Source organism: Cyprinus carpio, chromosome A2, assembly GCF_018340385.1.
Source record: "Cyprinus carpio isolate SPL01 chromosome A2, ASM1834038v1, whole genome shotgun sequence".
Taxonomy (NCBI): Eukaryota; Metazoa; Chordata; class Actinopteri; order Cypriniformes; family Cyprinidae; genus Cyprinus; species Cyprinus carpio.
The window spans coordinates 18778593-18795768 of NC_056573.1; the positions used below are offsets into that span (position 1 = coordinate 18778593).

General features: G+C 36.0%; 1 protein-coding gene across 2 annotated transcripts; it reads right to left on the bottom strand.

The window, feature by feature from the left end:
• Nucleotides 1-1029: 1029 nt before the first annotated feature.
• On the bottom strand, nucleotides 1030-17142 carry LOC109101078 (rho guanine nucleotide exchange factor 18-like). 2 transcript variants are annotated; one of them, XM_042776956.1, is made up of 20 exons: nucleotides 16961-17142; nucleotides 10461-10583; nucleotides 10186-10284; nucleotides 9926-10066; nucleotides 9573-9823; nucleotides 8702-8827; nucleotides 8449-8566; nucleotides 7963-8217; nucleotides 7667-7743; nucleotides 7396-7574; nucleotides 4696-4757; nucleotides 4403-4576; nucleotides 3774-3914; nucleotides 3642-3679; nucleotides 3485-3550; nucleotides 2776-2823; nucleotides 2094-2603; nucleotides 1753-2011; nucleotides 1518-1619; nucleotides 1030-1192 (listed from the first exon to the last, which is right to left on the bottom strand). In XM_042776956.1, exons 3-20 carry the CDS (start codon nucleotides 10274-10276, stop codon nucleotides 1035-1037), a joined length of 2796 nt encoding a protein of 931 aa, XP_042632890.1. In that variant the 5' UTR covers nucleotides 10277-10284; nucleotides 10461-10583; nucleotides 16961-17142; the 3' UTR covers nucleotides 1030-1034. The 2 variants fall into 2 exon arrangements, with proteins under 2 accessions (XP_042632890.1, XP_042632884.1); XM_042776950.1 differs by having other exon boundaries at nucleotides 10461-10587.
• Nucleotides 17143-17176: the final 34 nt, after the last annotated feature.

The window sequence follows — 17176 nt, forward strand, 5'->3', positions numbered from 1 at the left end:
GAGAGGTCAAACAAACAAAATCAACACTTTGTAAAAAAGCATAATAAGACCTCTTTAAAGGACACGTGAGAAGACCAGTGGAATTTGGCGTCAATGTGGAAAAAGGCAGCGTGGACATCTTAAAGACCACGTGAGGTTGAATAAATGAGTAAATTATCGCTTTTGGGTGAAGTAGACCAATTTTTTTGTGAATAATGACAAACAGTGTGAAGTAAAACTGAGTACATACACAGGTTTTATGTTTGTTCATGTTACAGCAAATGGCAAGCACTTAGAAGTGCAACAGTTCTCTATGAGAGATAAAAAGCTGTTTCTTCTGCACAATGTACATTTCTAATTAAGACGGTCTGTATTTTCTCAGAATAAAACAATGTATAAAATAAAATTAATGATCCAACAGAATTATGCTATGCAGTATAAAATGAATTTAGAAACTAAAAGAAATAAGCAGTGTTACCTTTGACATTCAGTAGTGATGAGCATTTACCCCCAACTCATAAAAGGAAAACAAAGGCTCTTTTCCCACCAAAACACTACTAAATATTTGCTCAAATATAAAAATTTTCCAGTTTCTACAGAACCAAAACAATGTAAAAGATCCCTTGATTTGTACAGAAACTCGATAAAAACTCCAAAAGTAAATTTAAACTTTAAACTAAAACTCTATACCACATATTAAATAGGTCTACACTTTTTTTTTGAGAGAAGCTCTTGGTCACATGACTCCTAAAAAGAGTCCAGGAAGAACGCTAAAACTTTCCAGTCCAACACTTGTGGGACCAAACATCCCTGAATTAAAATCACAATAAATAACTAAAAACAGCTATTTACAGGAACAACAAATCATTGAGACGGACCTGAACAGGATTTTGTTCTGATATACTTTGACTGTCGACTGTTAAGATCACAAAACCTTTAGGACACAGACAAAGTAAGAGGCCTAAAAATGATTTCATTTCAAAAAAAAATTAAATCAATGCAAGTCAAATAATAACACAGCAACAATAAAAGAAAAATATGTCTTCACAGGGTTATTAAAAGAAAAATATGTCTTCTGCAGTTGTGTTGTCTTTGGTTTTACTGTGTCCTGGCTGGGTACTGTGTGTGTTATGATTGTGGCTGTGTTTCCTGATGTAATTTCCTGATTGAGAGGGTACGGCGCTGGAAAACTGCTCTGGTTGGACAAACATATCTACAGAAACACCACATAAATGGATTTACTAATGCAGAAACTCATATGAATGGTGAATAGTTTACATTTCTAAAACAGTGCTGCTTTGAAGTAATATGAAGGCAGAGAAAGAGAATAAAAGGCAGAATAAGAAATTATAATTGACCACCCCAAAAAAATCATACAGGTTTGGATTAAAATGAGGGTGAGTAAATAAATGAATTACATTTCGGTGTACTATTCCTTTAAACAAAGAAAACTGGACTTTTTAAACAGGAACAGACCAATCCCAAGAGAGAAAGCAGATGAACTTAAGGTGAGATACAGAATCAGGGTCAAGTTTCACCTGGATGGAGCCGGTTGGGACTTTTGGATTTCATGGCTCGTAAACTGCCTCCTTCCTTTCCTAGACCTGTTATGGGAAATACCTGAGACACCTCTATGCCAGCTAAAAGTGTGAAAAGACATTTGAGTTCAATTAAAATCAACTACATCTTACTGATACATATTTACTACTGCCCACAAAAAAAAAAAAACCATCAGCTCACAGAATGTAATGGAGTTAGTAAAGCAGGTCATACCTGCGCTCTTGGTGCGATGGTGGGAGTTCCTTTGCTTGCTGTGCTTCTCCTTGACTTTAGTTTGGGCAGCCAGCTTGGTGGGGATCTTCTGCTGGACAGAGCTGGCTTTGTGGAATTGGTTGGTGGTGCTATTGAGGTGTATGGGCACTTCTGGTTTAACTGAAAGGTTGGGGATGCTCTCCCTGCGTGGTGGTACCAGAGGAGGCTTCTCGTTGAAGCCGGGAGTAACCATATTCAATACAGAGTAAGGTGGAGGTAGCTAGAAAGGCATGCAAAGTTTATGCATATACACATATTAGGTACTTTAATTGTGATTTGTATTATTTTGTCACCCATTATACCTGTATCCATTCATTCTCTATGGGAAAGGTTGCAGTGTTCAGTACATTCTCATTTTTCTTATACTTCTTCTCCAGCTGCTCCAGCCTTTCTCTGTCCTTCTCTAGCTTCTCTCTGTCCTTCTCCAGCTTTTCTTTGTCCTTCTCTACAGAGCGCGTGGAGTCTCGGAGCCGCTCCAGACGCTCCTGGTATTCTGATTTGTCACTGGCCAGGACCTGTTTATCCACCGCCAGCTTTTTTTCCCGTTCGCTGCATTCCAGCTCTCTATCCCTCAGCTCCTTCTCCCTGATCTCTGCCTGCACCCTCTGCTGCTCTCTTTCCTGCTCCCACTGGACCTGCTCCTGTCGGTGCTGATTCTGGAGCCGCTGGAAGTTGGCCAGCTCCTCGCGCTGCTTTTCCAGGTTCCGATGCTTTTCCTTTTCCAAGAGAGTATTGCCCCGGGGTCGGGACATCAGCTCCTCAATAGTGGCGCGTTGAACCATTATGTGGCTCTCTAGCTGCTGGACGAGGGACTGAGAAGGGAAGGGAACAGATGAAGAAATCAAAGAATTATTTATGCTGATCTGAATCTACACAGATGAATCATTTATTTAAAATGATAAATCTAAGGCAACAGATAATGAATCATTTGATAATTATGAGAGCGACGCACTATATGAAATGCACATTTAAAGTTTGGATTACCTGAAGGCTGTAAAGCTTCTGAGACAATTTAGTTACAGTGTCATAAAGCTGTGGAGATAAAAACAGATTAGGTTCAATTAAAGTAAAATATGTTTGAAGTAAGTGAACTACACAATAGAATATTAGAATGTTACACACTGCAATCTCTTAAGTTAGTTTGTGCGTACTGGTGTTCATAATAAAGGTTCAAACTTCATCAGAAACAAAGAATTGCTCGTCACCTCATAAATCTCATAAAAATATATCTGCCCACTGAATCATGCTTGTGTTTAATCCAGAACTGTACATATAGATTTGGGATATTAAGGACACTGACTCATTCAACCTTAAGCTGTCGACATTCGCATATGATTATTGCATTTTGCCTCTTAGAGGCAGTCACACAGAAATTTGGTTATGAGGCAGCCGTTCACTGTGGTAAAATGAATGATTTTGTAAATAATGCCTTTTAAGAAAAAATGTTTTACTGGAAAAAAAACAGTAATTCTCACCTTGCACTCAGTTTTGATTAGAATACATTTCATTTGGACAGGCGGTCACATACATTCTAGTCGCAAACATTTTTTTTAATAATATTAAAATATTTTAACAAAATCCATTCACCATAAGACATACTTAAAAGCATCCTTAATACAAACAAGTTATAAGTTTTTGGTGAAGGCATCTTCTTTATTCCAAACAAACAGAATAATCAAATATCAAATCTCACCACTGTTTTAGGAAAGAAGCCTGAAGGATATGCACTCCAGCTCTGTAGAGGTATCTCCTCATCTGCCTAAAGGGTCAAAAGCAAGAACATACAATCTGGTTTACACTCCAGTACCACAGCAAAAAATAACAGGTATGATACTTTAGTGCCAGCTTACCGACAGCTCCAGGTATTCAGGTAAACTATCAATATCAGCTGCAAATAAGTCCAATAGTTAATGGGAATGAATATATAACTATTAGACTAGTGTCATGAAATAGAGAAGATATTTTTTGAAAGCTTCTCTTACTTCCTGGCAGCATGCAGGCATCACTGTCAATGCCTGTGAAAGCATCGGGTCTCTTGTATAATGGGACCAGATCCATCAACTCTCCAGAGGAAGGAGTTTGGCCCTGCTCACATGTTACCAGCAAGTTCTGTAAAATCTCCGCTGAAGAAAGATTGAAAATAGATTACAATCAACCAAGCTTTAGCATTCAAATACATCACATTAATCTAGTATACAGATAAGCAGATGTACATGTGTGAAAAAATATTATAAAATGTGTTAAAAAAATCTGATCAATTCCTATTCTGTTTTTATTTGAGCTCCATAAGATGAGACGTCATACCAAGGAACATTCACTTGCCATTTATTGTCACTGTCAGGAACTATTTATTACTTTAATGGAAGGATGGCATTTAATGAATTTATTTCAAAAAGGTAACATATCAATACATACATTTTTGGTTTTAATATTTGTATTGTGTGGTAATCGTTTTATAAAAGCAATAATATAACTGCTTAAAATAATCTAAAATAAAAATAAAGGTAACCCAAGCTATCTCTATTCTACAGAGCTGTACTTTTATACCATAAAATATCAATACTGAATATAAACACTAATTTCCTTTTCTACTGTGCAATGAAAGTCTCACCATCTTTTATGGCTCCAATGAGAAGTTGTTCCCCCTGCAGGGGCCCATGCAGCAGATGGCGCTCAGTTGGTGAGATGTCGGTAACACCGGTCACATAGGCTGCAATGCTGGAGAATAAACTCTGCTTCTCTTTAAGCTGCAGCTCGATTTTGGCATCACACACACAAAGAATCCCTACTCAGAAAACACCATTCAGGAAAAAAAAGACAACATTAAATGTAATGACAGCTTATTTTACAGCAGAGAAAGAAAGACTAAAATCATAGATTGTGATGCAGAAATGTTCATGTTACTTTGAAAGTCTTGGATCCTCTCAAGAAGTTCTTCTGGCTCCTCTTTCTCTTCTTCAGGACAGCTAAAACAAAACCAGAATACCGACATTAGAAATAATCCCAGAAAATCTTGACATATTACTAATTTACATTAGATCTTTTTTAGATAAATGTTTACATATATCCATTTTAACGTCCATGGACAAATATAAGTAAGCTATACAAATTGCAACTCATCTGTCATTTTCTTCACTGCACGAGTTTGTGATTGCAATAGTCGGACACATTTTTAGCCTTTTGATTGACAGGACGTAACCAGCTCACAATCACCCTTAAGAAGTACTATTTATTAATAATTTATTTTACAATGTAATATATACTAGAACTAACAGTAAAGACATTTATAATGTTAGATTATCAGATGTATCTTATGTAAGATTATCTTCTTATAGGGATAGTTCACCCAAAAATCAAAATTATGTCATTAATGACTCACCCTCATGTCGTTCCAAACCCGTGAGACCTCCGTTCATCTTCGGAACACAGTATAAGATATTTTAGATTTAGTCCGAGAGCTTTCTTTCCCTCCATTGAGAATGCATGTACGGTATACTGTCCACGTCCAGAAAGGTAATAAAAACATCTTCAAAGTAGTCTATGTGACATCAGAGGGTCCATTAGAATTTTTTGAAGCATCGAAAATACATTTTGGTCCAAAAATATCAAAAACTACGACTTATTAGGCACTGACTTCTCTCCCGTGTCTGTTATGAGCGCGTTCACAGCACATCCGGTTCGCGAACGAATCACTCGATGTAACCGGATCTTCTTGAACCAGTTCACCAAATCGAACTGAATCGTTTGAAACGGTTCGCGTCAACAATAAGCATTAATCCACAAATGACTTAAGCTGTTAACTTTTTTAACATGGCTGACACTCCCTCTGAGTTCAAATAAACCAATATCCCGGAGTAATTCATTTACTCAAACAGTACACTGACTGAACCGAGCCAGATAACGAACGAAACATTGACTCGTTCTCGAGTCAAAAACCGGTTGCATCGGTTTTCGGATCACCGGTAGTGATGGGACAGTTCTGTTCTTCTCCCGCGAACCGGTTCTTTTCGGACAGTTTGATTCAATAAACCGGTTGCCGAAAAACGGTTCACCAGTTCTTTTGCGCTCGACGTAATGACTTCATTGGCGATGATTGCCCTTGATTCAAGCCTTCGGTTTACCCGCGCTCATAACATTAGCACAGAATCAGTTCAGAATCAATCACCAAAAAGAACCAGTTCGGTTCAGACGTGTGTGTCAGTCTGAATCACGCACTCCCATGCGCAGTATCATCAGCTCCTCGGTTCTCGAATCGGACGCGTCCGACAGAAATGGTTCTTGACTCGAGAACGAGTCAATGTTTCGTTCGTTATCTGGCTCGGTCATCAGTTCAGTCAGTGTACTGTTTGAGTAAATCAATTACTACGGGATATTGGTTTATTTGAAATTTAGAGGGAGTGTCAGCCATGTTAAAAAAGTTAACAGCTTAAGTCATTTGTGGATTAATGCTTATTGTTGACGCGAACCATTTCAAACGATTCAGTTCGTTTTGGTGAACTGGTTCAAGAAGATCCGGTTACATCAAGTGATTCGTTCGCGAACTGGATGTCCTGTGAACGCGCTCATAACAGACCCGGGAGAGAAGTCAATTCTGAATAAAGTCGTAGTTTTTGATATTTTTGGACAAAAATTATTTTCGATGCTTCAAAAAATTCTAACGGACCCTCTGATGTCACATGGACTACTTTGAAGATGTTTTTATTACCTTTCTGGACGTGGACAGTATACCGTACATACATTCTCAATGGAGGGACAGAAAGCTCTCGGACTAAATCTAAAATATCTTAAACTGTGTTCCGAAGATGAACGGAGGTCTCACGGGTTTGGAACGACATGAGGGCGAGTATCTTCTTATGTTTGTAATTTAGTTGCCATCTTGTCCTCCACAAATTGAAAATTGACAGTAAAGACATTTATAATGTTAGATTATCAGATGTATCTTATGTAAGATTATCTTCTTATGTTTGTAATTTAGTTGCCATCTTGTCCTCTATGCTCTGCTGATTCTCTTTTCCTTCATCAGCCGCACTGTAGATTAAAAACTATGGGACAGGGAGCTTTATCTTATGCCGCCCCAAGGTTATGGAATGTTCGAAGCACTCCCACACTAAAAACATTTAAGAAACTGTTGAAAACCCACCTTTTTAAAATTGCTTACCATGATTAAGTGTCAGCTGCTGATTAGTGTATTGATTTGTTTTATTTTGTATTATATGTGAGAAAAGTGCATTATAAATAAAATGTATTATTATTATTATTATGTATTATAAAAAATATCATAATAAATAAAATACAATTACTATTTTAAATAAACAATTTTTATTTTAAATAAATGCTTTTGAGCTTTCTATTCCAAGAAACCTGGAAAAAAATGTGTTTCCACAAAAATTTAAACATTGCTAAGATTTTAAGACATTAAAACTTCAAACACTGCTAAGAAATGTTTCATGTAATAATAATATATCAGATTAGAATATTTTGATCAAATAAAGGAAAATCTTATGAATCTTTTATCTTAAAAAAAAATAATATATATATCTCTTACGAACCCCAAACTTTTGAACGTTAGTGTATTCTTTAAAAATGACTGCTTATAAAACCCACCGTTCCACGGCCTTCCAGATTTGGTCTCTCCAGGTTTTGCGCTCCTCTCCAGAGGAGGTGTGAAACTCATACATCTCTGGAGGGTCTGAGGAGGCTGAGATCAGAAACAAGGCCTTCTCGTCATGAGCCACATCACGCACAATGAGCTTCAGCAGTGAGATCACCGCAGGCTTACCGTCCTACAGGAGCACATCAGACAGCTGACATTTAATAATAATGACAACTGTAAACCAGACATAAACAACATGCCAAATTATTACATTCTGCTCACCAGAGAGGCAAAGGTAAGTCGCTGATCTTTCTCTAGTAACAGCAGCAAAACATCTGACAGCAGCAAGACAAGGACATCTAAAGGCATATGAGAGAAAATACTGATATGTCAGTTAGCTATCAAATGAGCAAAGCAAAATTACAGATAATTATGGAAAAAACAAAGCAAAATGGCCTACAGCATCAGAACTCGAGTTAATGGGAAATAAAAGATAAAAATGCAAATTAAACTATAATGTTTTAATTCATTTCTATTAAGTCCAGTCATAATGGATCTGTTACTGGTACAGTGATCACCTTTGCTTTTGTTAGAAGTCAGCCTCCAGTTGAGAACGCCCTCATGAAGCAGCTTCCTCTCACCCTGCAGCATGTCCTCTCTGCGGAACACTCTTCTGTGGGTCATCTTGACCAGGGACTTGGGCTCCAGCTTACTGCTCAAGTCCCTCAGCCGTGCTGCTTTCTCAAACTCATCAACGTGGGTATTTACTTGTGAGATGGTGTTTTTCAGCAGTTCCAGACTTTGTACAAGGTTCCTATGCTCCTCTGAGTCAACTTGACATGTTGAATAACAAAAAAAAAAAAAAAAACCTACTTACTGACCCCAAACTTTTGACCGTAAGTGTAAATGAACTTTTCAGAGTTCTTAAAAACAAAATTATATATTTGGAGTTACATTTACATAAACAATATATATTTATATAATCTATAAAACTATAAACTCAAAACAGAACATATTGTTTTCTTGAAAGAAAAATAAAACTACTTCATTTAAAAAAAACTTACCTTTAGTGTATTTAATGACATGTTCAAACAAAACTGGATACTTTGTGATACGCTGTGTTATAAGGAGAATAATCTCTGGTATTCCTAATCTCCGCAAAATAGACAGCTGACATACTTTCTGAGGACAGAAAATGGTGTTGTTATCAGAAAGTGAAATGATTCATTGAATATTATTTATTTAAAAAAAAAGGAATACTATAAAACTATTTTTAGAAGTCCTTTTAAAACTTGACAACAAAAGGTCAGGACTTACTCGTATAAAACTCTGGAACTTCTTGTTGTTTTGCATTAAGTCTTTGTAGAAGTTGACTGCATCGGTGTGGTGACTGCAAAACACTCCATAGCAGTGTTGCAGTCTGTCTCCCATTTCACCTGAAAACTACACACACGATCATACATGCAGATCAGAGAGTAGTAACAATGTTAAAAGCAAAAGATTTTTATAACAACGCCTAAGGTTAATAAAGAAATTCTTTGGATATTTACACACTAAAACTTTTAAAACCAGTTATGAACACTGCTTAATTTAATCAAGTGTTTTTGAAAGAAGTCTCTTATGCTCAGCATATGCTATATTTATTTGATCAAAAATACAATAACATTGTGAAACATTATAACTGTTTTCTATATTTCAGCTGCCATTACTCCAGTCTTAGGTGTTACACAGTTGTTCTAGCAATGTGGTTCATATTTACTATGGACATGTTCCACTAAAACATATATATATATTTTCTCAAGTTAAAGCCTAACAAAAAATGTTTTAGTAAGTGCTTGAATACTTGGTTATATAATACAATGACATTAATACATTAAGTACAGCTTGAGTATCCAAATACTTTTTTTTGGCAACCTAATTTAATTTTGAAACAATAATTCCATTCATTTCAGGAAGCACCTGCTGCTTAGCTCAGCTCTGGGGAATGTGGTCCCAAAGATCATATGAAGGACAATAGCTATAACTGACAGTTTGATGATCCAAAGCATGCAGCTAGAGAAATCCAAGTCTAATCCAGGTCACTAATTGGTCTTTGTTGTATAACTACAGTAGCAATTGATCCTCAAGCCTTTAAGACATATACATCTGGAATATTAGGAATCCTACAGCAGATATATAATAAAGATACCTGTGCCATGAGAATGTCTCCAATTCTATGGATGTAGTAATTCTGGGAACTGCCTGGCACCAAGGAATCGATTCTTCGCTGTTTAAGACGGTTGAGGAAAAGCTGATGCACCTGCAGCAGGCTATCCATCTGTGGAAACAGTCTTTCCAGCTGGGTCTCATCCATTTGCAGGGTCTCACGCAGTTCCCGCATGTATATGCCCAAAGCCAGCTTTAGCGTCCGCACATGGTTTATTTCTGTCTGAATCAGCTCTGTAATGATAACGATAACAGACTTTTAAAAGATCACGTATACTGCAAATTATTAACTTTTCTATGACAATGAGACAAAAGAGATGTAACAAAAACACCTACCATGTATTATATCCTGTCTTTTAATGTCCTCTTTGGAAAAGTCTTTTAAATATTGCTGGTCAACAGCTAAACTCCAGGTGGGCGCCTCAAAGTCCCGAGCATCTGCTTCCAGATCCTCACGTACCGCATTATAAAGTCCATCTGTGTAGAAGAGGTGTAAATATACAGTTCCCTTAACATCAACAAACAAATCTGTGACCATGACACGTTTAAATCACATTTAAACACACTACAGTAACTAAACAAGTTAAATATCCAACCGTCAATACTGATGATGTCAGCAGAGTATGTCAACGGGAAATTTGAATCTTCTACCAAGGGCTTGAATTTCACAGCATCTATTTCATCCATCTTATGTTCTGAAAAACAAAATGACAGCCAGAAGACTATTAAAATGGGCAAGAAAAACTGTTGGAAACTCTAAATAATCCAGCAAACAGAACAGTGTAAACAATAGTTGAGCAAATGTGAAAAAATCATTTTAAAGCAGATATACTGTTAATACAGTTCCTGCCCAGAATGCCAGAGCACTGACCTGTGGCTGGAGTGATAACCAGAGGAGGTGAAGGGCTGGAGGATGCAGATTTATCTGTGCTGTAAGAGGGTCATGTCTGGTATGTCATGGAGCAGATACAGCCAAAGTCAGGATGAATAATCTCTGTCTGAGCAAAGGAGCAGAAAGTCAGCTTTAGGTCTTTGGATCTGCTACTTAAAAAACATTCAGATAAAATGCAAATTCCTCAAAAGATTATTATTATTTTTTTAATACTATGGACTAATGGACTGTAAATATACTATATATAAATAATTACCTATACATAAACTGGAGAGAACAAACTGTACAAATGCTTCACATGAATACTTTACATACTTTATAATTAACCTCATATATTAGTTTAAGTATGGAGTTAGTGAGGACACAAATGTCATTAAAACTGATTTAAAAAAACAAAAACTTAGAGACCATTATTCATTATACAAGACATTACTGCTAAAAATAATTTAAATTGATCCATATTTACAACATTAGACCAAAGTAAGCTCAAGCCTAGTTCCACACATTCTGTCTTTATATTTATGATGGCCTATTAAAGGTCTTATGTAACTATGGCTGTGCATGTGAAGGTGACAGAAGTGTGTTTGACTTCTGGTGAACACATGACATGATCTGCTTTGATTTGTCTCCAGCACACGTGCATGCTGCACTGGAGAACTGATCAAGGAAATGCATGAACATGATATGATAAACTGATATAATGTAATAAAATATATATCTTGAATAAAATGAGCCATTTTAGATAAACGTGTTCACCAAATGCAATGCGTCAATAGCATGCTAGTAGACACAGACAAATGAAATAAAGGGGTGGTGCTACTGTACTAGTCCAGTTCACTGCTTGAAAATCAGGATATTGAAACTAATCTTGTTCTCTGAAACAGCAAACTGGTTTTGGTTTGTCAGATTCCTATGCTCTTGTCAGACAAGGTCAAAGAGCAAAAGACACATGACTTTGCAGAAAACAAGCTTGATTTTTTTCCCCTTCTGCATGGATATTCACTTTTGGAATGTGGTTTACTTTTTCACTGATGACAAATTCAGTGGAAAGTAAAAATGCAGATTTGTGTAAATAATCAAAGTTGCCTTATCTGAGATATGAAATGTTTCTTACTGTTTCCTGTATGTAAGGTGGAAAACTAAGCACAAACCCACCAGCCAAATTTACACATAGGAGTATTATTATATAATTGTATAAATATAAATATAATAAATATAAATATCATCTTGGCAGGTCTTCCAGCCAGTTCTATCAAACCTTTACTATTAATCCAGAACACGGCAGCAAGATTAATTTTTAATGAGCCGAAAAGAACACACATCACACCTCTGTTCATCAATTTGCACTGGCTACCAATAGCTGCTCGCATAAAATTAAAGCCATTAATGTTTGCCTACAAAACCACCACTGGCTCTGCACCCCTTTACCTAAATTCATTTCTCCAAAAATCTTTACCACTATAAAATTGCCTTCTGCAAGTGAACGTCGCTTTATTGTGCCATCCCAAAGAAGCACAAAATCACTTTCACAGACTTTTTAATTAAATGTTTCCTCCTGGTGGAATGACCTGCCCAACTCAATCGGCCAAAAACACATATCTTCCACCTTTATTTGACCCTCTAACTCTAGCACTTTATTCTTTATATTAATAAATAAATAAATAATAATAAAAAAAAACCTTGCCCCTTTTAGACTTGCACTCTTTATTTACTAACTGCTTGTTTTTCGAAAAAAAAAAAAAAAACCTAACACTTGCTTCTCTAACTTGATTTTGATTGCTTCCGTTGTCCCCATTTGTAAGTCGCTTTGGATAAAAGCATCTGCTAAATGTCTAAATGTAGTGTAAATGTAAATATAATTGTATATACACTTATAATTACACTACAAAAGTTTGGTGACAGTAATTAATAATTTTTGATCAATTTCAAATAAATGCTGTTCTTTTGAACTCTGTTTATCAAAGGATTCTGAAACTTTATCACTGTTTCCACATAAACATTAAAACAGCACAACTGTTTCAACATTCATAATAAAAAATGTTTCTTCAGCACCACTCAGCATATTAGAATGATTTTATCAGACTGAAGACTGGAGTAATGGCTTCTTGGATGACATGGGGGTGAGTAAATTATCAGTACATTTTTATTCTAACTAATACTTTAATACAAGGTCATAAAAAGGGCAAGTATAATTATGAAAGAATTAGAAAACTGCTGTTTGAAGTAGTTTTAGATGAACACACTGCAGGACACTGTGATGTGACTCATATCAACTGCCCAAAGGCTTCATTCTGAAAATAGTCAAGAGAAGATGAGATAATTCACAGGAAATCCCGAGAAACATGTTGACAAATGCACAACACACTACGAGAATATATACATATACATATATATATATATATATACACACACACACACACACACACACACACACATACCATAGGGTGTGTCCTAACAAAACACTAAATAAAAACCAACACTAAAACGTAAAGATAATCAGAACAAAACAACACCCAAACAAAACCCAACCAAAAACAAAAACAAAAATAAAAAAAAAAAAAAAAAAAAAAAAGAAAAAAAAAAAAGTGACCGACATTCTTCAAATATCTTCTTTTGTGTCCCACACAAGAAGGAAAGTCAAAAGACATGAGGGAGAGTAAATGATAATTTACAATTTCATGTGAACTACCCTATAATTGTAGTTGTCATATTAATAGGAAAATTGTTTTAACAACCCAAAAAAAAATCACTTACATTTAATACACTTAAAATGACTAGTTATAAAGAACTCTAGCACTCTAGCAACAGCTTTATCCTCAAGAAAGTCATGATACACCTTGTGAACATACTAACAATGCTTAATAGCACTCAAACAATGTGTGCACTGCTATTCATACAGTACACTCATTCATAAAGACTATGTGTAAAGTGCATTGAGGCTAAATGAAAGAAGTAAACCAGAAGAGCAAACCTGCCCATAAACATGACTTGTGCTCTCTCCATTATAAGGTGGAGGATACTGACTAGGATGCACATTTTGTACTCAAATCCAGCTGCACCTTGATGAATGGCGGTTAAAGGCACTGACTTGCCACTTCAAATAGCTGGAAGACCAAGTAGTGTCGTTGCATGGGCTGAGTCACACTTAAATAACACTCAGACCTCCCCTCAGCAGTTATGTAATGGTGTTTTCCTTCAGGTGGTTTCATTACTGTTCCGTTCACACTGAAAGACAACTTCTGCTGCAGGCTGCACCTTCCTTGAATCATCTGCTGGATGAAGATGAATACAGCCAATCGAAATGCGGCTAAAGTTTATGCTTATCAGTCAAACGAGAAAAGCAGGCTGCCCCAGTCCGGGTAAAATAACAAACGCCCTCCTTCCTTTACACGGAGCATAAGACACATGAAATGTGACTCTTCTACCATCTTTGTTGTTCCTATAAACTAAAAGCCCCAATTCTGAACTATATCACTAAATCAAAGGAAGGGCATCGGTTACATTAATATTAACTGGGTTAGCACTGGTGTGATCATAGGATGCAGCAGCTGCAAAATGTGAGAGTTTTTTGTTTACACAAGCTGTAACTGATTTACTAGTTCTGTTACTGTGTGGAAAAGCCTGGCTTGCAAACCGTCTCTGACCATGAAGCCAACCTCCCCCCTCACACATCAACAGGCCAGATAAAATACAGAAAGCCTCCCTGTTTCTCAGAAAAAACAAAACAAAACAGATAAGCTAAAGTTTCCCCATAACCTTTAAAGACGCTGGCCTTTAATGCTGGTCTTAGACAAGGTTTGGTGAGATTCCTGCTGAATTTGGTGAGCTCTTGATCAGAGTAAAGGGAATGACATTAATACAGGTATAATGCATGTGTAAAGGAGTAGCAGAAAGCTACACACTGAGTATGAGTTTCATATTAGCAAATTAAATTAAACGCTAAAGGCTTATTGCAAGCTTATTCCTTTAAATTAAAAAGTACCTATTTGAGTGCTACTAGTACTTAATTTCTACATTATTCCTTTTAATTATCAAGATTAGATATTATTAGATATCAGTATGTACTTCAATGATGGTTCATATTTTATATAGTCACACAAGCACTTGTTCATCACATCTAGTAGCACTTCATTCTTCTACTAGTAACTATCCTAACAGTTATTAGTATCTATTCAAGATTTACAGTACAAGTACTTTTTTATGAGACACTAGTATCTACCCCAATAGCTTCTAGTAATATTTATCATATCATTGGTTATTAATTTATAAATAACCAAAGACATTAACAAATTTTTTTAAAAGACATTTAAAGTTAAAACTAGACAAAGATTCCAAAATACATTCAGGTGACACTTTTTAAAAAAACATGAGTTAAACACATCTCTGAATAAAATCATTGTCTATTTACAATAAAAACATTGCAGCCCAGTAAAATTTGATTAACAGTCATTTTAGTTGACTTCAAATAGGTCATGAACTGCCTTTTTTATTATTTTGTACTGTTTTGACCCCCTCATCTGAATAGGCGTGGTGGATTGTACACTCGGAAGTAAACGTATGATTGGCTAACAGCTGTGTATGTTTGACAGCCTACATCCTTCACAGATGGATGCTGCTGTGATTTCGGTGAAAAACGCATAAATACACAGTATATATTTCAAACAATCTGTAATAACAGACAAAGCAATAGTGACCACATAATAAAAAACAGTTACTCACACTTGTGTGGTGCGACATTACTGTCGGATCCAATATATTCAGCACAGCATCATCTTTTAGATTCAATCTTTCTGAAAATTCTGAGTTGAACTGTGCTTTACTTGTCAATGAATCCACAGTAAAATTAAGTGGACAAAGGACCAAGTTCTTATTGACGCGGTCTGAAACTTCATTATAAATAAAGTTCATCCACTCTCTCCGGCCCAGATCCAGCCCACATGGGATCGTGGGCCGGATCTGGGCCGAAACTGCTTGCTGTCTGGGATAATGTTGAGATCAGAAGGAAGGCGATGTAAAGACTGTGTTTTTCCATAACCTGGCACTGCACAGCATCTTATTGTTTTTAGAGCCATCTTTATCTTTTGGTTTCTGCATAGACCTGCGTTTGCCTCTCTCCTTATTTACACTACATGCTTGAATCGGTGGGCGGGGCTATTACAGTGATGTAATCAGAATTTTGATTCCTCAGTTCATGACCCCTTTAAAGAAGGCATGACGGATGGTGGTTCAGCCTATATATATACACAGCCTATATAAATATATATATATATATATATTAAAATTAAATTAAAGCATTTAGCAGACGCTTTTATCCAAAGCGACTTACAGTGCATTCAGGCTATCAATTTTTACCCATCATGTGTTCCCGGGGAATCGAACCCCCAACCTTGCGCTTGTTAATGCAATGCTCTACCACTTGTATGTAATTAATAAAATTATTCTATTTACCCTTGTCTTAGTCATGAGTCCTAGTCAGAATTGGGGTCATTATAGTAACTAAAACTTAAAAAATAAAAGAAAAATGTTACTTTTAATAAAATAAAATATATATAAAAAAAATTAATTTTATTTTTAGATAGTTTAACATAAGGTACTAAAATGAAATAAAATTTTAGGAAAAATAAATAAAAATGACAATTCAATGAAATTTCTAAAAAAAAAATAAATATACATTTAATCCAGACATTTAGAAAAATAAAATCACTAGAATGTAGTGTCTAATTGAACAGATACTAGTCACTTCTGGTTTCTAAGGTATTACTCGAATAAGTACTAGGTATGAAAGCTTATAAGTGAAACTGAAAAATATACTAGTCACTGTTTGATTAAAATCCAATTATCTAAAACAAAATAACTAGTTTAGTCATCTTACAAACACAGTCACAGGACCACAAACAAACCTAAAACTCATGCCTTCTACAGATCTGACACTGGTGAAACTTGTGTCATGAATAAATTAGTAATTAATCAGAGACAGAACGCGAGGAATGTAATGGTCGAACAGATCCTGCATTCCTCATCACGGCACAGTGTAAACACAGCCATCAAACCGACCAGAAAACATGCAAATTCACTGACCGCTCGCCATAACAAACGTCATATTCTGATTAAAACACAAAGCTATGTTTGTGGTTATTTCAGAATTAAAGAGGCATCATTCTTAATCCTGAAGTAAAATCACAGCGAAACTTTTCCTGCTGCTGATCTCAGTCGTGACGCTCATCTCAGAAGCAGCCGCAACGATACATGAATGATATAACACAAAAACTAAAAAACTAAAAAACTAAAAAAATTAAAGGACGTCGTATATCTCTAAACCAAACCAAAAAAATGGTTTAGGAACGAAAACACGTGTTTCGTAAACTATAAACCACAATATCAATTAAAAAACACGAGGCCTCGATGACAAAAACTTTAAACACAAAGAGGCTCGCGCAAAGTTTAGATAACGTTAACTGTTACAAAGTTTATTTACTCACCATTTTTAAAGAAACATCACATAATTTCAGCTTCAACCCGTTTATTCCGTTTCCTCTCCTCTCTTTTACAGGACAGATTCTTTCCTTAAGCATCCGCCAGCCCGGTTACAACAAGTGCAGTGCAAACTTACAAGGGAACGAACGATCACTCTTCTCATGCACGCGCACACTTCAAGGCATGATGGGAACAGAAGGCGGCGGGGTTTGTGTTCACCT